Source organism: Dryobates pubescens, chromosome 18 (assembly GCF_014839835.1).
Source record: "Dryobates pubescens isolate bDryPub1 chromosome 18, bDryPub1.pri, whole genome shotgun sequence".
Lineage (NCBI taxonomy): Eukaryota > Metazoa > Chordata > Aves > Piciformes > Picidae > Dryobates > Dryobates pubescens.
This window is the reverse complement of record NC_071629.1, coordinates 16,877,244-16,900,876: the sequence shown is the minus strand read 5'-3', so window position 1 is coordinate 16,900,876 and position 23,633 is coordinate 16,877,244. Positions and strand designations below refer to the sequence as shown.

General features: G+C 54.5%; 1 protein-coding gene across 3 annotated transcripts in view; it reads left to right on the top strand.

The window, feature by feature from the left end:
- Positions 1-23,633, top strand: part of MID2 (midline 2) — an 82,812-nt gene that overhangs the window by 30,140 nt on the left and 29,039 nt on the right. For all 3 annotated transcript variants that reach the window (XM_054169663.1, XM_054169662.1, XM_054169660.1), the window contains exon 2: positions 729-1,450. In XM_054169663.1, coding sequence (XP_054025638.1) covers positions 785-1,450 — 666 coding nt within the window. In that variant the 5' untranslated portion in view covers positions 729-784. The remainder of the gene's footprint in view (positions 1-728; positions 1,451-23,633) is intronic.

Below are 23,633 nucleotides of genomic sequence, written 5' to 3'. Positions count from 1 at the left end.
GGAGTCTCTGTGGGAGGAGGTTTGGTGACCCGCAGCGAGCCTCCTGCAGGGGAGGAGATCTGAAAACAGGAGGTGGTTGTTGCTGGGGAGCAGCAGAGGACAGCTGAGCTGGAGTTTGCAGGCTGTAATTTTGCTGCTTGTCCTTCCCTGCCGTGCTCCCAAAAGGCTGGAGAAGCACAGAGCAGGGCACGGTGTGTTAGAGCTCCTGGCTGGCTTTGCTCAGTTTCCAGGAGGTGATTCACCTTTTCCCCCTCACCGCAGGGACAGGACCGCGTGGCTGCTCAAGGAGATCTTCAGGGGTTTATCTCTGCTGTGCCTTTGTGCATGGAAAGCAGCACAGCCTCTGCTCCTGTCTTGAGCAGCACTGGCCAAAAGAAACATGAAATCATGTGGTCTCTCCTGGGTTTATCTTTAGTCCTGCTGTCCAAGTCCTCTTTCTTGACTGGACTAGGAGCAGATGGAGAGGAGCTGGCTGTTTTCTCTTCTCCCTTCCCTTTCAAAGGGCTCTCCTGCCTCACAGCATCCCTGGGTGCTGACCCCAGCCAGATCCTCGGCTCAGGTGGTTGGCATGGTGAGGAGCAGTGCTCTGGCAGGACCTTGGCTGGGCTGTAGAAGCAGTGTAGGGGTGTTGCAGATGTGAGGTGTCTGACTCCCCTGGGTATCTTTCTGGTGGAGAGGAGCTGCCCTGGAGTGCTGCTGCCTCACGTCTCCACTCTGCTCTCCCTCAGGTACCAAACCACCTTCCCTGGATTTTGATGCTGAATCAGAATTGTTTTCACTAAAGATGGAAACACTGGAGTCAGAACTGACCTGCCCAATCTGCCTGGAGTTGTTTGAGGACCCCCTCCTGCTGCCCTGCGCCCACAGCCTCTGCTTCAGCTGCGCCCACCGCATCCTGGTGTCCAGCTGCTCCTCCAGCGAGTCCATCGAGCCCATCACCGCCTTCCAGTGCCCCACCTGCCGCTATGTCATCTCCCTCAACCACCGGGGCCTGGAGGGCCTCAAGAGGAATGTGACCCTGCAGAACATCATCGACCGCTTCCAGAAGGCGTCCCTGAGCGGCCCCAACTCCCCCAGCGAGAGCCGCCGCGAGAGGACCTTCCGCCACAGCCCGACCATGTCGGGGGCCGGCGAGAGGATCGCCTGCCAGTTCTGCGAGCAGGACCCGCCGCGGGACGCCGTCAAGACCTGCATCACCTGCGAGGTGTCCTACTGCGACCGCTGCCTGCGGGCCACCCACCCCAACAAGAAGCCCTTCACCAGCCACCGGCTGGTGGAGCCCGTGCCCGACGCCCACTTCCGCGGCCTGACGTGCCTGGAGCACGAGAACGAGAAGGTGAACATGTACTGTGTTGCTGACGACCAGCTCATCTGTGCCTTATGTAAGCTGGTGGGCCGCCACCGCGACCACCAAGTGGCGTCCCTCAGCGACCGCTTCGAGAAGCTGAAGGTAAGCCCCCGCCCCCCCCTAGGGAGGGCCCCTGCTGGGATGGTGTCACAGTATAGAATAGAACAGAATTAACCAGGTTGGAAAAGACCTTTGAGATCATCGAATCCAACCTACCACCCAACACCATCTAACCAACTAACCCATGGCACCAAGCACCCCATCCAGTCTCTTCCTAAACACCTCCAATGCTGGCAGCTCCACCACCTCCCTGGGCAGCACATTCCTATGGCCAATCTCTCTTTCTATGAAGAACTTCTTCCTAGCATACAGCCTAAGCCTCCCCTGGCACAGCTTGAGGCTGTGTCCTCTTGTTCTGGTGCTGGTTGCCTGGGAGAAGAGACCAACCCCCACCTGGCTACAACTTACCTTCACGTAGTTGTAGACAGCAATAAGGTCTCCCCTGAGCCTCCTCTTCTGCAGGCTAAGCAACCCCAGCTCCCTCAGCCTCTCCTCACAGGGCTGTGCTCCAGACCCCTCCCCACCTTTGTTGCCCTTCTCTGGACACCTTCCAGCATCTCAACATCTTTCCTAACCTGAGGAGCCCAGAACCAGACACAGGACTCGAGGTGTGGCCTAACCAGTGCTGAGCACAGGGCAGAATGACCTCCCTGCTCCTGCTGGCCACACTATTCCTGATCCAGGCCAGGATGCCATTTGCCTTCTTGGCCACCTGGGCACACTTCCGGCTCATGTTCAGCCTGCTATCAACCAGTACCCCGAGGTCCCTCTCTGCCTGGCTGCTCTCCAGCCACTCTGACCCCAGCCTGAGGCACTGCATGGGGGTAGTATCACAGTATATCAGAGGTTGGAAGGGACCTCAAGAGATCATCAGGTCCAACCCCCCACCAAAAGCAGGATCACTTAGGGTAGTCTGCACAGGAATTCATCCAGGTGGGTTTTGAAAGTCTCCAGAGAAGGAGGCTCCACAACCTTCCTGGGCAGCCTGCTCCAGGGCTCTGTCACCTTTACTGTAAAGAAGTTTCTCCTCATGTTGAGGTGAAATCTCTGTTCACGTTTGAACCCTTTGTTTCTTGTCTTGTGCACCACCCAAAAGAGCTTGGCCCCCTCCACTTGACATCCACCCCTCAGATATTTATGCACATTGATGAGAACCTCTCTCAGTCTTCTCTTCTCAAGACTAAACAGCCCCAGGACTCTCAGCCTCTCTTCACAGGGGAGATGCTCAAGTCCCCTAATCATCCTTTTGGCTTTCCATTGGATTCTCTCCAGCAGTTCTCTGTCTGTCTTGAACTGGGAAGCCCAAAACTGGATGCAGTATTCCAGATGTGGTCTCACCAGGGCAGAGTAGAGAGGAAGAAAAACTTCCCTGCTGAAGGGTGGTTGTCAGAGCAGAATCTGGTTCTGGATGCCCCAGGTAGCACCTCTTGGTTAAGCCAAACAGTTCCTGGAAGATGTGTGGGCTGAAGGATGTGGCTTGTGGGCTCCTCCAGGATGCTGGTCCTAGGGGGCTGAGCTGGGTCTTTGCTAGTTTATTTTTCTCCTGTTGGTGTGTGTGTACCAAACCCGGGAGCTGAAGCTCATTGGTGATCTTTGCAGCTTCTCTCCAAACACCTGGGCAACAAGGCATCTTTGGGTACTGAGGGACCCTGTGGCTGTTGCCACAGGACTGTGGCTTTTCCCTGGGGTTTTTCCTGTCCTGTGGGAGGTGGGGTGGCAGAGAGTGGCCCAGGGGACTGTGAGTGTGATCCACCAAGGCTGCTGTGCTCAGGCTGTGCCTGTTCATCCCTCTTGGGACAGTACAGGTCAGACTGCGGGCAGTTCCTTCTGGAAAGCTGCAATGTGTTTAGTTTACACTAAAAGAGGGAGATTCAGACTGGACAGGAGGAGATTTGTTATGCTGAGGGTGGTGAGAGCCTAATCCAGGTTGTTCAGATAGGTGAGAGATGCCCCATTCCTGCAGGTCAGCATGTTTGGGGCTCTGAGCAACCTGCTCTAGTTGCAGATGTCCCTGCTGACTGCAGGGGGTTGCCCTGGATGACCTTGCAAGGTCTCTTCCGAGCAAAACCCTTCTGTGAGTGTATGAGACAATGATGGAGATTCCCTCTGCTTCCCAAGCACCCCAACTCCTTTGTTCTTCACCCTCCCACAGGATCTCAGGGATCTCTTGGCAGGTGCCATCCCTGCAGGGACTGGTCTGAGGAGTCCTCTGTGTCTCCCAGAAGGACCATGCCAGGGCTGGTGCTGTCTGGCAGAGAAAGTGGCTGAAGCCTGACCAGGAATTTGATTTTTGGGGTCTCCCTTCCACCCTCTTGTGCTGAGACCAGTGTTCCAGCAGCAGTTCTCCTCTGGACAGCCCGTGTTTTCTATCCTCATTTCCCCTAGCTGGAGCAGCAGAGACAGGCGCTGCAGCCCCTTCCTTTCAGTCTGTATCGATCTGAGCAGCTGTGGTTCTGTTGGTGGAGGCAGGAGAGAGCCAGGCTCCTGGGATCTCCCCGGGGCACTTTGAAGCTGAATTCTGCTGCGGTGGCTGCGGTGGCACAGAGTGTTGTGTGAACCCAAACGGATGATGTTTGACCTGTGTCAAGTCAGAAATCCCTCTGTCCCTCGTGCACTCTGCATGAGTCTGCAGAACTCTTTCAGTCCGCCCCCTTGAACAGTGAAGGAAGCCAGGGCTGGTCCCCTCTGAGGTGACACCGGTGTGGCTCTGGCTGCAGGCATCCTACCCGCATTAGCACCCATCTCATGTTTCCAGCTGCCTCATCCTTGGGCCTTTCTGCCTTAATGTTCTGGGCTGCTTCTGACCCTAAAGTGCTTTGTTTTTGGCTCTTTGTCTTGTTAATGTTTTGAACCAAATCGATCCCTCCGCTGTGGTGTCTTTATAAGGGCAGAAGAAACGCTTCCATCGCTCCAGCAGAAATGCAGAGGACTTCTTGTGTGTGTGTGCTGGACAGGTTATCTTCTGCTCGTTTCTGAAAACAAACTGATGCCTGGGAAGAAAGCCCTCAGGCTGTCCAGGTTCTTGGGCTGGTTTCCCACCTGTCCTTCTCCATAAGCTTCTAACCCTGCTGTGACGTGCCCAGGGATGTGAGCTTTACAGCACAGGATGATTGCGCTGTAGGATGTCCTGCACTCTATCTCAGCCTCCCACCACGTTCCAGCCCCAAGGTCTGTGTCTCTGGTGGGTGCTGCCAGGTGGTCTCAGTGCCAACAGGTGCCTGTGAAGCACCATGGGTCCCTGGTGGCTGGATTTGCCTCCAGACCCTGATGTGCCTGTCTCATCTTCACATCCCACCTCACCTAAGCTTCCGCTGTGCGCAGAGCAGCGCCAGCAGCCCGGTCCTCAGTCCAGGACATTCTTTTTCCATGAGGAAATGTCTCAATTAGCAAATTGGAAGCCTAAGGAAGAAACGACCATGTATGTTTGCACGCAGTAACACCCGGGGATAGACATTAAACCTCCTTGAATATTCCCCCCCCCAACCCAGCCCACGTTGGCCAAGCAGGCAAATCCGTCCTGAGACAAAACCCTTGACAACCTGAATTGCTGCTTCAACCAGCCAGAGTCTGCAGGTTGCCAGAACACCATTTTTTTCCCCCCTCTTAAATAGCAGGCTGAAGTGATTTTGGACGAGGAGGGAGCTCTCCTCTGCTAGGAACATTCTTTCTGTGCTATTCATCAGTCCTGATGATCGGCAGGACCCGGAGCGGGGAGCGGGTGGCTGTGGGGTCAGAAGTGGCTTTTCCCCTGAGGCACAGCTCCTGCCTGTCGTCCCTGCCTCTGGCTGTGCATGGGTCAGGCTGTTTTTGGATGGCTTTGTACCTCCACTGCGGGGATTACACGGGATCAGTGCCCAGTTCTGCCAGCCGAGTCAATATTTGCATTAGGATTCGGTGTCGTTTTTTCCCCTTGCAGCCTCACTCTGTAGCTCTGACCACGGCGTGCTCACTGGCAGGACCCCAAACCCTGCCCAGCATCAGACATGCCCCAAACCATCAAAACTGGTAGTGCTGGGGATGCTGCTGCCCAGGAGCCTGCAGCTGATGGAGCTTCTCTCTCCACAGCCACTCTGTTCATAGAATGATGGGTTGGAAGCCATCCAGCTCAAAGCTATTGCCCCTCATCCTAGCATTACAAGTCCATGTAAAAAGTCCCTCCCCAGCTCTCCTGTAGCTCCCTTCAGGTACTGGAAGGCTGCTCCATGGTCTCCCCAGAGCCGCCTCTTCTCCATGCTGAACAGCCCCAGCTCTCTCTGCCTGTCCCCATAAAGGGGATTGCTCCAGCCTTCTGATCATCTTCGTGGTTTCCTCTGGACCTGCTCCAGCAGCTCCATGTCCTCCTTGTGCTTGGGGCACCAGAACTGGATGCAATGCTTCGGTGGCAATAGAGGGTCCTGCCCAATCCCCCTGTGCCCTACAGCAGGGCTGCCTGTGTGCTCCCCATGGGGCTGTGTGTGTCCCCAGTACCTCACAGCAGAGCTCTGTCCCCTCCTCTCTCCCTGTGGGTTGCTAATCCCCGAGCCCGGGTGCCTGCAGCCGGTAGATCCGTGCTCGCCTGGGTGTCGAGCAGTTGCTGCTAATCTCTGGCTTTGATCCCGCAGCTCGAGCGGAGCTGGAAGCGCCTTTCAAGTTGTTTTTCTGATGGGAAGTGGGGCTTTGAAGCGAGCAGCTCGGCTCTGTCAGCAGGGCTGTTGCTTTCTGCAGAGATCTTTGGCAGGAATTAATTTTTCTCCTCCTTGGCAGAACAGAAATCCTGGAAACCACTGCATGCTCTGACCCCTAAAGCATTGCCCAGTACTCCTCATCCCCTTTGGGCTGCTTTCACACCAAGGTGTCCCTGCCTATGGCAGGGGGGGTTGCACCTAGATGGTCTTTAAGGTCCCTTCCAACCCAAGCCATTCTATGAATCTATAAATGTCCAGTGTATGCTGGCAGCGTGGCTTTCCCATGGGCACTCTGCAGTGACCTGTTCATACTGTGCTGCACACCTCAAGGTGCTTCAGGGACCAGCTTTAATCCTTTCATGGCTGTTATTTTGTGCATCTCCAGCTCCTGTAGCTGCTGTTACAAAGGAGCTGGGGAGTGTGAGCAGTTTCCTGGGCTGTGGTTAATCCAAGTCGTGAGTGTCCCTGGGCTGGGGTGCGGGACCCGCCCTGTGGTTGCTCACATCGTGCTGGCTGTTTGGGATGAAGGAGTGCCGGCTCTGATCATGCTGCTGTTTGCCAGAGCACCATTCTGTGCCTGCTACTTCCAGTCCCACTCATTGGCTCGTCCATTAATGCATCTCTGTTTGCTGTGGGCCTCACCTTGGACATCACTGTTGCCTGCTCAGTGATGGTGCAAGCACCAGGGATGCCGACCAGGCAGGAGAAGCTCTGGGTTTTTCCAACCCTGGCTGTCTGATGATGTTGAACTTTCCATGGAGGAAGCATCCACATGTTTTTAGGATGGACAGGGAGGGTTCTCCCAGCTCCCCTCCTCATGCTGGAATTCACAGGCTGGCCCTGGTTGTGAGATGGGAGCCTGGATTGGGAGCATCCAGATTTCAGAGGGGATCTCACGGGATGCTGAGCAGGATGGAGTAGAGGTTGAAGCATAGCCAGGAACTTCCTGAAGTGATGCCTGGGCTGGATGCATCCTGCTTCCCTTGGAAGGCTGCACATCAGGGATTGTCAGCTGCAGAGAACACAGAGGAAGGGAAGAGCAGGTCTTTGGATGGAAAAGTGGAAAAGTGCTTTGCAGAGAGCAGCTTTTGCCAGTGCTGGGCTTACAGGGCTTGGAGAGCTGTGGACACAGGAGATGCAATGCTTAGTGTGATATCCTGCCAGGGATGGGGTGGGTGAGTGGATGATGTGGGATGGACCTAGAGAGAGGGTAGGCAGGAGGCCTGATACTCTGTAGGGGCTGGGTTTCTGCCCCTGGTTTCTGCTTGCTTTGAGGTTTCAGCATTTGCCAGTCATGAGCTCTTTGAGTGAGTCCTGCCATGGTGTGACCTCCGGTGCCAAGGACTCTGCACCAACAGACGCTGCTCCTCAGCCAGCAGAAGGGCTCACAGAGTCATCTTCTGCTGCCTTCTGTTCACTCAGCTGCCATGGCAGGGAGAGGAGACAGAGCTCCTTCCCTTCTTCCTCTCCAGGCACGGTGGCATTTGCATCACTGCTTACCCTGGTCCGAGGGCATGGGCATCTATCTCTGCTTCCAGCTGCTTGGCTCAAGTAGAGTCTGGGCAGGATCCTGGATGAGAAGTCATTTGGTGACATAATTACATCTGTGTAGGGCAGATGGCTCTCATTCATGCTTGGCTTTGAGGTGGATTCAGATGGGAGGAGAAGCACAGAATCCCAGTATGGTGAGGTTGAAAGAGACCTCAGGAGATCATCCAGTCCAAGCCCTTGCTAAAGCAGGGTCACCCACAGCAGGTGGCCCAGGTTCACAATGTCCAGGTGGGTTTGGAATCTCTCCAGAGAAGGAGATTCCACCATCTCTCTGAGCAGCCTGCTGCAGGGCTCCAGCACCCTCACAGCTAAGTTTCTCCTCCATTTCATATGAAATGAGGTGGTGCCTTTAGAAAGTGCTTCTAAGTTGTTGTTGCACATTTGAAGGTGCCTTTGTGTCTCTTGTCCTCTTGCATCTCACCTTGCATGCCTCTGGCTGCCCAAACCCCTTCAGTGTGAGCTCTCAGAGGTCCTGGGGTCCCACCTAATCGTGTCTTTTGAGTGGTGTGCTGCTCAACATGTCCTTGCTCAGCTTCAGACTACCTGTCCTGCAGCCTTGTGCAGCCCTTGTGGTGGTGGTGAAGCACCTGCTAGCAGCATGGACCAGGCTCATTTCTCCAAGCTGATGGGCAGCAGGGGCTTGTGTGTGGGCATTTCTGGGGCCCTCAATTCAAGAAAGATATTGAGTTACTTGAAAGTGTCCAGAGAAGGTCCACAAAGTCTGGAACACAAGCCCTATGAGGAACAGCTGAGGAAGATGGGTCAGTTAGCCTGGAGAAGAGGCTCAGGGGAGACTTTTTTGCTGTCTACAACTACCTGAAAGGAGGTTGTAGACAGGTGGGGGTTGGTCTCTTCTCCCAGGCAACCAGCACCAGAACAAGAGGACACAGTCACAAGCTGTGCCAGGGGAGATTTAGGCTGGGTGTTAGGAAGAAGTTCTTCACAGAAAGAGAGACTGGCCATTGGAATGTGCTGCCCAGGGAGTCACCATCCCTGGAAGTGTTTAGGAAGAGCCTGGATGAGGCACTTGGTGCCGTGGTTTGGTTGATTAGTTGGTGTTGGGTGATGGACTTGATGGATCTCGAAGATCTTTTCCAACCTGCTTAATTCTGTGATTCAGTCCAAGTGCCTCAGGACTTGCTGCTTGCTTTCCCTCCGTGCCTGCTCACGAAGGGTCAAGATGTCAGGCTGATGTCCATGGGCTTGGCTCGCTGGCTGGAAATCAAAGTGAAAATGGGTGCAGACTGAGAGCACAGCTAACGGCTTGACCTAGATAAGGCGAGTGCCTGGGACAGCAGCACACTATCTGCTGTGTGGAATCTCAGCCAATTAGAAACCCTGATTGCTGGGAACTGCTAATTAGGAGCCTCTCTGTGGGGTCTGCCCTGGGTCCTGCCCGCGCCGGGCACAGCTGCAGGGGCATGCCGTGCGGTGGGGAGGTCTCTGAGGAGGAAGGAATCACTGAATCAGCATTAAGGGTGGAAAAGACCTCGAAGAGCATCGAGTCGTGGCCATTAAATCTTGTCTCCAAGTACCGTAGCCACGCAGTCCTTGAGCACCTCCAGGGATGGTGACTCCATCACCTCCCTGGGCAGCCTGTTCCAGTGCCTGACCCCCACTTGCAGGAAAGGATTTTTCCTAATGTCCAACCTAAACCTCCCCTGGTGCAGCTTGAGGCCATTTCTTCTTGTCCTGTTGCTAGGAGTGTGTGGAGAAAGTGTTTTGCCTTAATTATTCGCTGCTGTCCTTTGCTTCTCCATCTGCTCCGTTCCCTTCGCAGGAACCAAAGAAGGGCCAGCTTGGAGGAGGCTTCTCCTTTGCTGTTGCTGAGGCTTCTCTTGACTGACAGGCTGGAAATACCCAAAAGAAGGGAAAGCTGTGTTTTGTAATGCTTTTCTATCTGCTCTTTGCTAAGGGAAGAGCAGCAGGCCAGGTGGAAGCCTGTTGTCTGTTTTGGAGGTGCCTGCAGGGGATTTGGGTGGGTGGGACTCTGTTAAAGGCACCGAGGAGCTGCCCGTGCCAGACAAATTGTGTGCAGGGAGCTGGTGGTGATCACGAGGCTCTTAAGAGAGTGGTAGGGTAGAAAAATGAGGAAAAAGCCTTCTTTCATGCTTCAATGTAGGACTTCTTCGCCTTGGGACTGGTGAGCGTGTTCTCGCTTGCGCTGTGAGTCACCGAGATTGCTGCTCAATGCATAATTTACTGCAGAGCCATGGGGCTGAGCTGGGCTTCAGATGCACGCTGGTGTTTCCCACCACAAAGAGGAGGCAGCTGAGAGCCAGGGCTTGTGGTCACGACTCCCACACAGCACGTGGGGGGCTGTCACCAGCAGAAGCTCCCAAAGCTCTGGCTGCGGTGTTGCTGTTGGCTCTTTCACCCCCAAGCCTGCTCCAGACACCCTTTTGCTGCTTCTCATGAAAGAAGGAGATGCAGACCCAGCTTAGACTTGCTCCAGACTGTAAAAGTCTTCCCCAACACCAGACCTGGTTTATGGTGGTGGGAGCTGGAGCAGACCTGCCACTCTGGGCACCTGGTGGCACATAGTCACAGGCAGTGGTGCAGGACCAGCCCTGTGGGGAGAGGGGCTCTGAGCTCTTCCATGGCTTAGAGTCATAGAATCATCACAGAGTGTTTTGCAAGGGACCTTTAAAGCTCATCTAGCTCTGTTGCCCATTGCCTGTAGTTCATTGTAGTTCTGCTTGTATGGCATGGGGTTGCTCCCTGCCCAGTACAAGGCATCAGCTCCTGGGGTGCTGGGTTGCTGTGGGGGGGCCTTGTACTTTCTACAGCTTCCTGAAAGGAGAATGGAGCCAGGTGGGAGTCAGCCTTTTCTCTCAAGAAACAAGTGATGGGACAGGAGGAAACAGCCTCAGGTTGCCCAGGGGAGGTTTAGATTGGGCATGAGGAACAATTTCTCCTCCTTGAGAACTGGCAAGGCCTGTCCCAGGCTGCCCAGGGCAGTGGCACAGTTCCCATCCCTGCAGGGGTTTCAAAGCCATGGAGATGGGGTGCTGAGGGACATGGTTCGGTGGTGACCGGGCAGGGCTGGGTTAACAGTTGGACTCCATGAGCTGAAAGGTCTCTTCCAACCAAAACAATTCCATGGGAAGCCAGCAGTCCAGCTTGCTGAGCTCCCATCTCCAAGCTCTGGTCCTCTCCCTCCTGCCTGGTTCCCACAGCCCTCCGGTTGCTGAAACCACCGCTGGCTTTGCCCAGAGATTGCTATTCCTGCCCTGAGCTGCTGCTGTTTGATATTCAGGATCTGCTGCAGGATGGGCACAATGAATATTCATGGTAGTGATTAGCATAGCTCCATTAATTGCACCCTGCATGCCACCGGGCCCTGCTGGCTCTCCTTGGACCCTGCTCAGCCATTCACGGCGTGGACCCTGCCTGGAGATGTCCCAGGGAATTGGGAGTCATTGGCGTGCACTGGGGCTGGCCTCATCTGAATTCCTCAGCAGCCTTGAAGTCATGCTTGGAGGTGCTGAATGTTGCTGTCATTGTCACATCAGACCCTTCAATAGGCTCTTCAGGTGCTGTCAAGTGACTTTGCCACCGCAGCTCACGAGCTGCTCTAAACCCCACCCTGAAGATCCCGTGGGGTGGGGGATGTGCCCTGTTACAGCCATGAATGCACTGCAGCAGCGCTTCTGCTGCTGCTGAGACACTGCAACGGGTTGCCCTGGGAGGTTGTGGATGCCCCCTCCTTGGAGGTGTTCAAGGCCAGGTTGGACAAAGCCTTGAGCAACGTGGGCTAGTGGAAGGTGTTCCTGCCCACGGCACAGGGATTGGAAGTGGCTGTTCTTTAAGGTCCCTTCCAAGCCAAACCATGCTATGAACCTGTCAATCTGCTGATGGAACTCCTCCTGTGCTGGCTGTGGAAGTGGATCCTGGGACCTTCAGCTGAGGGATGTGCAGGGCTACCTGCTCTGTCCATCCATCCAGCTGCTCCTGGATTGGCTTGGCTCCTGCTTGGGGCTTTTTTTCTTCTCAGCATGCTGGCTCTAGGGAGGCTGTCCCATTGCTGGAAGGTGCATGTTCTCCTCTGCAGAGCTGAGCATGCCCCATGGAGCTAGACACATCCAGCTTATGACAGACAAATTGACCAGCTGCTTGACCTTGAAGTTCTTTTCTAACCTGAATTCCAAGCTAAATGATTCTGTGAACAACTGGTAGATCAGCCCCCCTCAGCCTGATCTTTATCTATAAGCAGGTATGTTTGTGGTGAGGAAAGCTGAGGTGTGTCCCCAAAATCTCCTGAGCTGGCTTCTGGATGAACAAGTTTGTGCACCTCTGATATTTTTTTTTTCTCAAAGCTCCTGGCTGGGTGGTCCATATGAGGCCACATCTGTAGCAGCTGGAGAGCCCTGTCCTTGCAGGATCTTGTGGCTGCACCACGCTATGGGATGTGCAGCATCAGCAGTTCCGCTCCGCGGGTAACGTGTGGTATCCGTGTCAGGAGATGGAAGCACCACCATGGGTTGTGCAGCCGAGCTGGGTGACAGAACTGGGCTAGCACAGAGTGAATTCCTGATTGCTAATTAAGCTAACAAAGAGGTCAGTCCTCCTGACCTGCCTTTCCCCTGTGGTGGGGCTCTGGCCGCGTGCTGTGGGATTAGGGCTTAGCCTTGTGACTTCAGGAGCTGATGTGATGGGTTTGGGGCCCAGATTGGTGTCCTTGTCTCTGCTGCTTGGAGCAAAAGGTGTCCTAGAAGAACAGGGATATTTCTGGTCATCTCTCCCTCCAAGGCATGGATTAGGTGTTTCTTCTGCTCCTGCCTGTTGCCTGCCTTTTATTTGGTTGGTTTGGGAGTGTGTTTTGCTCTGATGGGAACCTGCCCACCAGATGTGCTTGGGAGGGACATCTTACCCTGTCCCCCATGTGCTGCTCCACACAGCTATGGTCTGTGGGTCATGGTGCCCAATCCTGTCATCCTTGTGCAAGCAGGACTTCACTAAGTGTGCTCCAGAGACTAGAGCCCAGGCTGCTGCAGGGAGACCTGAGCAGCCAAAGGCAGGACAGGCTCCTCTCTGGCCATGTTGGTGACCATGGTGGCCAGGGACCTTGCAGCACAAAGTGTGAAAGTGATTGAATTAATCATATCCTGGTTTGGGTTGGAAGACACCTGTCAGATCATGGAATCCAACCCTTACCCCAGCACTGCCCAGCCACCACTAAATCATGTCCCTCAGCACCACATCTCCACAGCTTTGAAACCTCTCCAGGGATGGGGACTCCATCACTTCCCTGGGCAGCATGTTCGAGGCCTTGACAACCCTTTTGTGGAATAAACTGTTCCTCATGTCCAACATAAACCTCCCCTAGGGCAACATGAGGCTTTTTCCTCTTGTCCTATCTCTAATCCTGCCATTCCCTCCATTCATAGCCCTTTGGGAGCCCTATCCTGTGGAAGAAGCTGACCGCAGAGCAGCTTTGGCAGGTGGAGGGATGCTCTGCAGCCTCACCCTTGTAGGGATGTGAAAAGTGACCAGCCCAGCTTCCTGCTTGTTCTCCACGTGCCAATACCCTCCCATTGGGGACAGCAGATGTCTGCTCAGAGGAAGCACGTGTGGTGGTGTCCATGGCCAGCTGGCCGCAGGACAAGGAGGGAGGTTTTGCCGTGTCCCCTGGCTCTGCACCCAGCGCTGTGACTTCCAAGGTGGATCATCTGGGTGTGAGGGGCCAGGATTTAGACATTTAGTGTTCAAAGGCAGCCTGATGAGCAGCCAAGTCCTTGAGAGCCTGCTGAACCCATTCCTGCTCCTAGGGGCATCTCGGATGGATGGGGTGAGCTCAGCAGACAAGGCACAGAGGCACAGCTTGTGCCAGAGCAATAAATCCAGATTCCTTCCATGTTCCTCTGAAGGCCTTTGGGAGCCAAACATCCGGCTCCAAGAGGAACGTGCATGGGTTGTCCTTCAGTGTGTGCTCTTTGGCTCTATTTATTTATTTATTTTGATGGTGATGGTTGGAAAATAAAGGTCAGGAGGCGAAAGAGCCTGGTGGAGACGCCCGCTGCAGCTCTGCGTCCTGGCAGCCGTCTGACGTTTGTGGTGGAGTGAGCCATAAAAACCCAGCCTCTCGTGGTAAAACATCAGAAAAAGCCCAAATACCCCCTCTTTGGCCTCACAAAGAAGGAATTCTGGCCTGCTTGGAGCTCTCCCAGAGCTCTGAAGGAGGAGATGGTTCCAGGAGCATTGGTTCGGGGGTAGTGGGGTCTGCAGCATTGATAGGACACAACTAAATGCTCTTGCTGGAGTGCACTTGTAAAGGTTCATCTCAAAATAACTTCCCCTGAGTGCTTCCATATTGCTTGGAAGCATGTTCTTCACAGCTAACTGGCGTGGGGAACCAGTTTAGTGAATGCTGGATGGAGCCTTGTGGATTTATTGGGTGCAAAAGTTTCAAACTGGATGTTGTCTGATGGTGTCTGCAGGCGCAGAAGTGGGCAAGGCTCTTGGGGAAGCCGTGAGCCCTGCTGTGGTGGCCAGGGAATGCTCGTGTTTTATGAGACCAATCAGTGGATTAAAGCCATGAGAGAGTTTTAAGTCTCAATTCCTTTCCAGCCACACCTAGCCCCTGCCTTTCTTGCCAGGAACTGCTGACCCTTAGATCCTGGTTGGGAAGCTGGGCAAGGCTGGAAAACTGAAAGATGCGTAGAGATGATGTCATGGAGAAAGAGGCTTGGACCAGGGGGTCCTGTTTAAGGAGTGCTGTTGCAGTGCAGACATTCTGAGTCTGTTTAGGGTGTGCAAGGTGAGGACCATGCAGAAGGTTATTTGTGCTTCTGAGTGGTATAGACAGGAGATAGGAGATACTGATGGCTTTCACTGAGTTCTCTTCCCAGATGCTCTTGGGCAGTGGTGTAGAGACTGTGATGGTGTCCTCCAGAGGTAGAACCAATGAATGAAGTGCAGCTGTGGTTGCTGGTAACTGCTGAGCCATGAGCTGGAGCCTGCCCCATCTCAGTCTCCAGAGAAGTGGTTTACCTTTCCCAGCTCCATAAGTGCTGCTGGCTTGGCTGCTGGAACTTGCACCTTGGACAGTGGCCTCTCTCCGTGCTTTGCAGATGTTGCTGGCTCATCCATCAGTGAGGTCAGGACCTGCAAAAGCTGCAGGAAATGATACCTTTCCTAAGAGGGCTGCCTCTGTGAGCACATTGGGTCATCCCAGCTCCAGCCATCCCTCTCCATATGGAGCTCACAGGTCCTGGCTGAAGCTCCACCATGGAACGAATCACAAAGGCCACTTGCCCGTTTGCAGGGCACATGACCTGCATGAGCAGAGGACTTACAAAGAGGTGGTGCTGGCTTTGCAGGTGTGGTTGGTGCTGCCTGGGCAAAGGAGGATCTCCTGGCCCGTGTCTGCTCATTTCCACCTGGGGAGCAGCCATGCAGAGGTGTCAGCAGGAGTCACTGGAGCAGCTCAGATTGGCTCTCATAGAGCAGCAGCTGGCTCAGCATCTTGCTCTGGCTGCATGTTGATCTGTCAGGCATTTGCTAGGAAGATGAGCTGTGGAGGTTTTGCTTCTCTAGAATCCAGGTGGTTTGGAGCATGGAGTGTGAGCTGTGAGGACCTGCTGCCCAGGCCTGCTGTGCAGAGGGTGCTGCACCACCTCCCACTAAGGCTTTACCCACCCATGGCCTGGTCTGTTTCTTGTACAGCACTTTGATTCCCCCTTGATGAGCAGAGCTTCTGCTGGGAGCAGGGATGGGTGATGGGGATCCTCCCTGAGCAAGGGCTCCTGGAGATGACCTGAATCTCCTGGGACTACAGCCTGCAGAAATTCCTTATTGCCCTGAAGAGGCTTTTGAGTTGGAGGAAGAACTTCATCTCTGTCAGTGTCGGTTTGATTAACTTCACCAGATGGTAGGTACAGATGCTGTCCTAGTCCTTCACCCCTGGCCATGAGCCTGCTCTTATGGCCATGTGGTCCTCCTCATGCTAGCTGGACAGGCTGTCCTCTGCCAGCTGTTCTTAAGGTAGCTGAACCTCCTGCTCCTTGCTTGCTCAGGGCAAGTTCTAATTGCCCTGCCTCAGTTTCCCATCTTTGAAACAGCGCAGCATAAGGGTGGCATTTGGAAGGCAGAAGGTGGCCCAGAGGAGCTCCTTTGGAAGGAGCTGGTGGAGGGAAGAGCTATTGATTTTTCCTCACCTTGCTTTCAAATGGAGTTGTCAGTTTTCCAGCTGACTTTCCATGCCGTTAATGATTTGCTGTCTCCACTTCAGGTTTAAGTCTCTCTGTTCACCTTCTGAGAGGTGAAGCATGTGAGAGTCAGCACCCAGGAGGCAAGCTGGGGAGCAAGACACCTTCCACCTCCTGGGTCATGTGTTGTCATCTCAAAGAAAAAGAGCAGAGTTGTGCAGGAAGGCAAAGAGGGGCTTCGTTTGCTCGCTGGCCATGAAGACCTTTGGGGTTCTTGCTGTCCCTGGAGAACACCAGCTGTACTGGAGGGACTCCACATGAACCAGAGCACATGGATGGATGTGTCCTCACCCTTGGCCATGCTCCATCTGCTTTTCCTGGGTTGAGGAAAGTTCAGCTAGTTCATTGCTCATTAAACAGAGGGAAAGTCTTGCCTTCTGCTTGCTCTTGATGCATCCTTGACTCCAGCTCCTGTGTCTCAGGTCCAGCCCTGTCTGGAAGCAGTAAGTGGTGGTTTGGGTCAGATGGGGTGGGGACACAGTGTGGCCAGATTTGGCCACGTGCTCACAGCTTGGTCTGGGAGAGTCTGTGCTGGTCACTCCAGCCAGCTTGTGGCTTTGCTGCTGGAGTGCAAGAGGGAGGAAAGTGGAGACACCCAGTGCCTGCTTGGCAGGTGTTGGAAGTGCCTCTTTGGGCCCTCTGTGGGTTTCTGCATGCCTGAAGAAGTGTTGGATTTTCCAGAGCAGCTGGTGCTGCTGCCAGGAGGAGAGGAGAGCACTGTGTCCCTTCCTGTGTGTGTGAGGATGCTGTCAGCATCAGCTTAGACTCTGCCTGTGCCAGGATTCCTGCATGGGTGGACTCTTGCCCTGGCCCCTGCATTCACTGGGTCTCAGGAAGCTTCTGTCTGCAGACAGAAGCCCAAGGAGTGGGCTGTCCTCAACCACTCCTTCTGTGTTTGGAGGCTCTGGAAGCTGCAGGATGCAGGTGAGCCAGGACACCCAAGATGTGGCCAGCTTTCCAGGGATCAGAGGGTGGCACATCCTGATGTGAGATGCTGGTGTCTGAGTGGCTGAGCTGCTCCTGTGTGAGCATCATGCTGGTGTGACGCTTGGCAAGGTGCCACTTTGATGTGATCCTAGTGACAAATGACTCCTCAGATGCTCCCAGGCTTCCCACAGCTTCTAAATGTCAGCTCCTTCCAGCACATGAGAAGGTTCCCATCTGATCTGATTAGCTTTGCTGGGCGTGAGGGGCTGCGGCTGTTCCCTCGTTGCTGGGGCACTGGGGGGTGCTTGGGCTTTGTGCTTTCATCTGAAAAGCCATTAAAAAGGCTGAATGTTGGGATTTTGACAGCAGGGCTTGGCTGATGTGTGTCATCTCCCTAGTATCAGGTGATGGAACGAGAGGAAATGGCCTGAAATTGTGGCAGTGGAGGTTTAGGTTAGAGACTTCTTTCCTGCAAGAGTGGTCAGGCGTTGGAACAGGGCTGCCCAGGGAGGTGGTGAAGTCACCAGCCCTGGAGGTCTTCAAGAAACTTGTGGACATGGCACCTGGGGACATGGTCTAGTGGCCATGGTGGTGTTAGGTTGATGGTTGGACCTGATGGTCTTAGTGGTCTTTTCCAACCCAAACAACTCTCTGGTTCTATGACTCGGGCATGCTGAAGGTGTCTCAGCCCCAACCATGAACTCCCAAGGTGCTGGCCTGGCCACCACTGCAGGGGGAGCTTTTCCCATAGGAAATATCCATGTCTTTCCCACAGGGAGACAGCAGGCACCGTTGCCAAGGCCTGCTGGGAGCTGCTCACACAAATCAGTGCTGGTTGCTGGGGGCTGGAGCAGCTTGTGGGGAGGAATCTCCTTGTCTGGCCTGGGGCTTCTGCTGCAGATGGAGGATTGTTATTGGCTCCCTGGCCTTTACCTCCTGCTTTGGCTGCTCTTAGTTGTGTTCCCCATGATGTGCACAGGGGCTGCTCCCCTCAGGGGGTCCCCAGCCCCGTGGTGCAGCGTTTCCCACCAGTACATTTCCACAGGGTACAGCCAGGATGTGCTGGCTGTTCTGTGGGGGGTGGATGCTCCCAGTATCCCCAGTTTGGAGATCTTGGCTCCTTCTCCATCTCCTCACCATCTCCTTGAGCCCCCAGACCTTGCCAGCTGCAGCCTAGCTGGAAGCTCCTGGGAGCAGAGGAGCAAATCATTGCTATGAGCCCATTTGTGTGTCCTTTGGGACGGAACAAGGCATCCAGCTCTGCTGCTGCCAGCTCGTGCTGCTGGAGCTGCTCCTGCCTTCTGAGAGCACTGAATCAGGGTCTTGATTTTGCTATGCTTCCAAGGTTGGCCAAGGCACTGTCATCTTCAGTGGCTGGTTTGGCACTGATGTTGTGGGAAGCTCCCGTGCTCTTGGTTGCATCTTGCTGCAGCCATGGGCTGGCATGGTGGTGCCATGAGCTGGCACAGCATGGATATGGCACAGGTGCTGGCAATGTCCCATTGACACCTCCAGACACTCATGGGGGGCTGTCCAGGGGTTGAAGGGCAGCTGGAAAACAAATTCCTAATTTTGGATTGGGAGGAAGACCTTGGAGTCCTAGTGGGCAGTATGGTACCCATGGGACTGTAATGTGCCCTCGTGGACAAGGGCATCAAGAAAAGTGTGTCCAGCCGGTGCAGAGAGGTTCTTCTCCCCCCCTACTCTGTCCTGCTGAGACCACACCTGAAATACTGTGTCCAGTTTGGGGCTTCCCAGTTCAAGAGAGACAGGAATCTACTGGAGAGAGTCACAGCAGAGGCTACAAGGATGATGAAGGGACTTGAACATCTCTGCTATGAAGAAAGACTGAGACACCTGGGGCTGTTCAATCTTGAGAGGAGAAGGCTCAGAGGGGATCTTATCAACGTCTCTAAATACCTGAGGAATGGGTGTCAAGGTGAAGGCTCCAGGCTCTTTTCAATGGTGCCCAGTAAGAGGACAAGGAACAACGGGTACAGGCTGGAACACAGCGAGTTCCACCTCAACGTGAGGAGGCGCAGGCTGCCCAGAGATGTTGTGGAGTCTCCTTCTCCAGACTTTCAAGACCCATCTGCATGTGTTCCCATGCAGCCTGCCCTAGGTAATCCTGCTCTGGTCAGGGGGGGTTTGGACTGGATGATCTCTAGAGGTCCCTTCCAACCCCTAACTTTCTATGACCCTATGAAGGTGAGAAAGGGTGGCACAGCCCTAGGACAGGTCCTTGGCACCTTCGCAGCCATGCTGCTCTGCCAGGACACCCCTGCATCCACGCAGCAGGAACGGCTCCAACCCTTCCACATCATTCCTGGCTTCAAAAAGAGCTTTTGCCTTTTCATCCTTAAAGCTGTGATTCTGCAACAGAATAGAATAGACCAGACCAGGTTGGAAGAGACCTTCAAGATCATTGAGTCTAACCCATCATCCAACACCATCTAATGAACTAAACCATGGCATCAAGCACCCCATCCAGTCTCCTCCTAAACACCTCCAGTGATGGTGACTCCACCACCTCCCCAGGCAGCCCATTCCAATGGGCAATCACTCTCTCTATGAAGAATTCCTTCCTAACATCCAGTCTAAACCTCCCCTGGTGCAGCTTGAGACTGTGTCCTCTTGTTCTGGTGCTGGTTGCCTGGGAGAAGAGACCAACCCCCACCTGGCTACAACCTCCCTTCAGGTAGTTGTAGAGAGCAAGAAGGTCTCCCCTGAGCCTCCTCTTCTCCAGGCTAAGCAACCCCACCTCCCTCAGCCTCTCCTCACAGGGCTTGTGCTCCAATCCATCAATGCTCCTTGCCAGCCCCAGCAGGAAAAAGTGTTTGGGACCAGTTGGGAAACAGAGAGCAGGGTGGGGGGGTTGGTGGTGGTGGGGGAACAACCCAAAAAATTAGCAGAAGGTTTTTTCACTTCTTTGATCTGCCTTCCTTTATTTATTTATTTGACCAGAAATAAGCTCAGCCAGGGGACAAGCGATCCCCTGCAATCTGTCAGCTCTTGTCAGGCTGCTGGAGGATGGCACCAGCTGGGCTGCTAAAAGAGTCTTTAAAAAGAATAATGCCAGGCGTGCGTTGGCAGCGAGACACCGGCGCTCGCCGAGCGCGGGGGTTCAGGCTTCCCCTTCTCTCTCTCTCTCTTTTTCTCTTTCTTTTTTTGTTTGTTTTGGGTTGTTTTGGGTTTGGTTTCTCTTTCTTTGTTTTTTCTGTTTTGTTTTTTTTTGTTGCTGCATCCTGGTCAGGGGCTGGGGGTTGTGGTCAGGCAGGAGCTGGGTGGGTTCGTGATCCACTCGGGCCGAGGGGATCCTGAGGTGCCTTAAGAGGAGTGTGTCCTGGAGATGGAGGGAGGTTCTTCACCCTCTCTACTCTGCCCTGGGGAGGCCACACCTGGAATATTTCATCCAGCTTTGGGTTCCCCAGTTCAGGAGGGACAGGGATCTGCTGGGGAGAGTCCAGTGGAGAGCTACCAGGATGACTGAGGGACTGGAGCACTGCCTTATGTGAGGAGAAGCTGAGAGCCCTGGGGCTGTTCAGTCTGGAGAAGAGAAGACTGAGAGGGGATCTAATCAATGTCTATAAATATCTGAGGGCTGGGTGTCAAGAGGGAGGGAACAGACTCTGCTTAGTGGTACCCTGGGATAGGACAAGGGGCAGTGGATATAAACTACAGCACGGGAGGTTCCACCTCAGCATGAGGATGAGCTTCCTCCCTGTGAGGGTCACAGAGCACTGGAGCAGGCTGCCCAGAGAGGTTGTGGAGTTTCCTTCTCTGGAGACTTTCAAGACCCATCTGGATGCATTCCTGTGTGACCTGTGCTGGATTCTATGGTCCTGCTTTGGCAAGGGGTTTGGACTCAATGATCTGGAGGTCCCTTCCAGCCCCTAACTTTGGTGTAGGCTTTTCCTGCACCATCTCAGATGTAAGTGGAAATCCATTGCACTGCTCCTACAACCTGGGTACCACTGGAGCGAGCATCTCCACCAGCATGGAGTGCTTTGAACCTCTCCAAAACAGGGTCTGAGGAAACCTGGGCAGCTCTGTTCTCTGTGTGGCTGACCAGGTCGCTGCTTGCACTGCTGGGAGATGGTTCCAGGTTGGATTTTCACTTGGGTCCTTGCCAGGTGCCTGGCTCTGCCTCTCCTTCACATGCCAGGCTGCCCCAGTGCTGCTCTGGGTGCATTGCTGGATGAGTGATGGCCAAAAGCCACGAGGTCCCACATGTGTTGCTGTGTGGGCTGGTTTGTGCCCAGGCTCTCCCTCTGGGCTCTTTTGGGCTTCAGAGAGGAGGAGCATCCTTGAACAGAAGGCATCCTTTGACAGATGGAAGTAAAAATGGTTATTTTTGCTCACAGAGCTGCTGGCCCAGCTCTCCCTTGGGTCATGGCTTCTGAGGTGATGGCAAACATTGGCTTGATGACACTGCTCCGATGGAGCACAGGGAGGACAATGCCTTGGGGTCAAAACTGAGTGCAGGGTTTTGATGTGCTGAATTTGTACTGCTTGCCAAGAAGGATCTTTAGTCAGAGCATCTCTGTGTGTCCCAGGAGGGTTTTTCTGGAGGACACACATGCTTGGGGATTGGTCTGCTCCTGGCATGGGAACCCGGAAAGTCAGTGTGGGCAAAATGGAAATGTCCCATTTTGATGTGTCAAAGCTGCCTGTGCTGCCTTCCTCTCCTCTCCCTGCTGCTTTGCAGCCTTTGTTTCCATGTTTTCTCCTTTGCTGAAGGGCTTGAATGAGTCCTGGAGCTTCTTGAATGAGTCCTGGAGCTTACTGAATGAGTCCTGGACCAACCCCCGGTGAGGTGTTGCACTCAAACTTCATTGAAATAATTGTCTCATAAATTACTGATGGAAGCAGCTCCTTGGCTCCAGTGTTGCCTGCTGGTGTCCCAGCAAAGGAGCTGGGTGGCTTCAACACAGCAGTGTGGACAAAGCCTCTTTTATGTCAGACCAGAGCCCTGGGAAAGGAGGATGGAAAGCCGGTGTGGGAACCACCCCCTTTCCCATCCATCTTCCCTTCCATCCCTTTTGGAAGGCATTTGGCAGCATGAGGTAGGAGTGAGCATTCTGCAACCTCTCCTGACCCCAGCTCTGTTGGCATGGACCAGGATGGGGTTTTCTTCCTGCTCCATTTCATCAAAACTCAGGCTTGAGCAGAGCAGAAAGGTGCTCTGCAGAGCTGCTGCGCTGTGGGGTGGCCAAGGCCTGGCAGCAGCCAGGACAGCGTAGGGTTGTGATGAACATGCGGACAGGAAAACATCCCATGTGGGGAGGCCAGCCCCAGCTCCAAGCCCCAGTCACTGCTGGGCTGAGGCATGTGGGAAGTGGAGAAAAGTGGGGAGCATGGAGAGGAATAGAAGTGATGGCTTTGGAAATAACCCAGATGTGAGGCTTACCCAAGCAGGGAGCTCATCCTGTGCCTCACCCAAGCTGGGCTTTGTCTGACCTGTGGCCACCCATCGTGGCTGGGTGAGGAGGAGATCTCTCGCCTCAGCAGTACATGTTGGTGAGTGATTTGTGTTCAGCATCAGCTCCTCAGACCCTGGGAAGCACCCCTGTGGAAAGACAGGATGGAGGTCGTCGCTGGGCTGGTGCCAGAGGCGGTGGCAAAGCCTCTGGCAGGAGATGGATGTGCCCAGGCACGCTGTGAGCAGAGGGCAGAGAGTTCCCCTTGGCACAGATGAGCTGCTAAAGGGGAGTGAGGGGGGCTGGGGGGGAAGAAAGGGAAGGAAAGTAAAGCAGGGAGGAGTTTTCTGAGTACTCCTCTTTATGCAGGGCTCTGTTGGGAAGGTCCTTGGGCTCCTTCCTGAGCCTTGGCAGGGCACAGTCTGGATGAGTCCTCTGGCACTGGGCAACAGGCAGGAAGGGAGCTGCTGGAGGGGGAGTGGGCAGGGATGCAGGCAGGGATCAGGGATGCAGGCAGGGATCAGATGGTCAGTGTGCCAGAGTTTTTGTACCATAATGCAGGGATTTGGCACAGGCAGTCTCTGGGCTGCCTCAGCTCAGCTCCTGTGACAGTGGCAAAGCTGTGGAGAGGGGATACTGCAATTCTGCTGGGTGTGGGGACACCTCTTACTCCCTGGAGTCCTTGGACTGTCCTTGTGAGAGTCTTCCCAAGCCGTGGCTCTGGTGCTGCCAGGGCTCTCAGTGCCCCCTCTCTGTGCCCACTGTGGTTTGGGAGCGATCCTGAGAGCTGAGGATGCTCTGTGGCAGCTCCTGGTGCCATTAGCACCAGGCTGCTTCCCACCAAAGCCAGGTAAAGCTCCAACCTTCCCAGTCACCAGTGAACTGCCACGGGGGCAAATGATGCCACTGGTGCCAGATCAGGATGTTTGGAGAGCCCACCCCTGGGGAGGGGATGTGAGACACTCCACTTTCAAGGCACAGAAAGCATCCCAGGGCTGGTTTGAGCATCGTTCTGAGAGGCTGGAGAGAAGCTCAGAAGCTGGCTCCGCTCCACTCCAAAGGCTTGCAGGAAGATCTGGGAGGCACTTGAAGAGTGCCCACGAGGTGTTTGTTTGTTTTCTGAAACTCTTGGGATTTTCCAGCCCCAGCTCGTGACTCACTGGGCTCTGACTCACCCAGGCTGAGTGCCTGGGCTTGGCAGCCTGGGATTGCTGCTGGGGCTGGGAGCTGCTGCCGGGGATGCCACCCGCCGCACCGACAGCTGGTGTCTCCCTGCTGTGCCCAGGGGATGCTCTGCTGCGCCTTGCCAGTCCCCAGGTGTTGGACTTGTGGCTCTCACGAGGTGACAAGCTACCTGTCCAAGGCTTGAAGCACCACTTGATTCAACCTGGAAAATCTTGGGTGTGGGGAGGTGGTGGTGCTGGCACTGTGCCCCTTGGCAGACCCCAGAAGG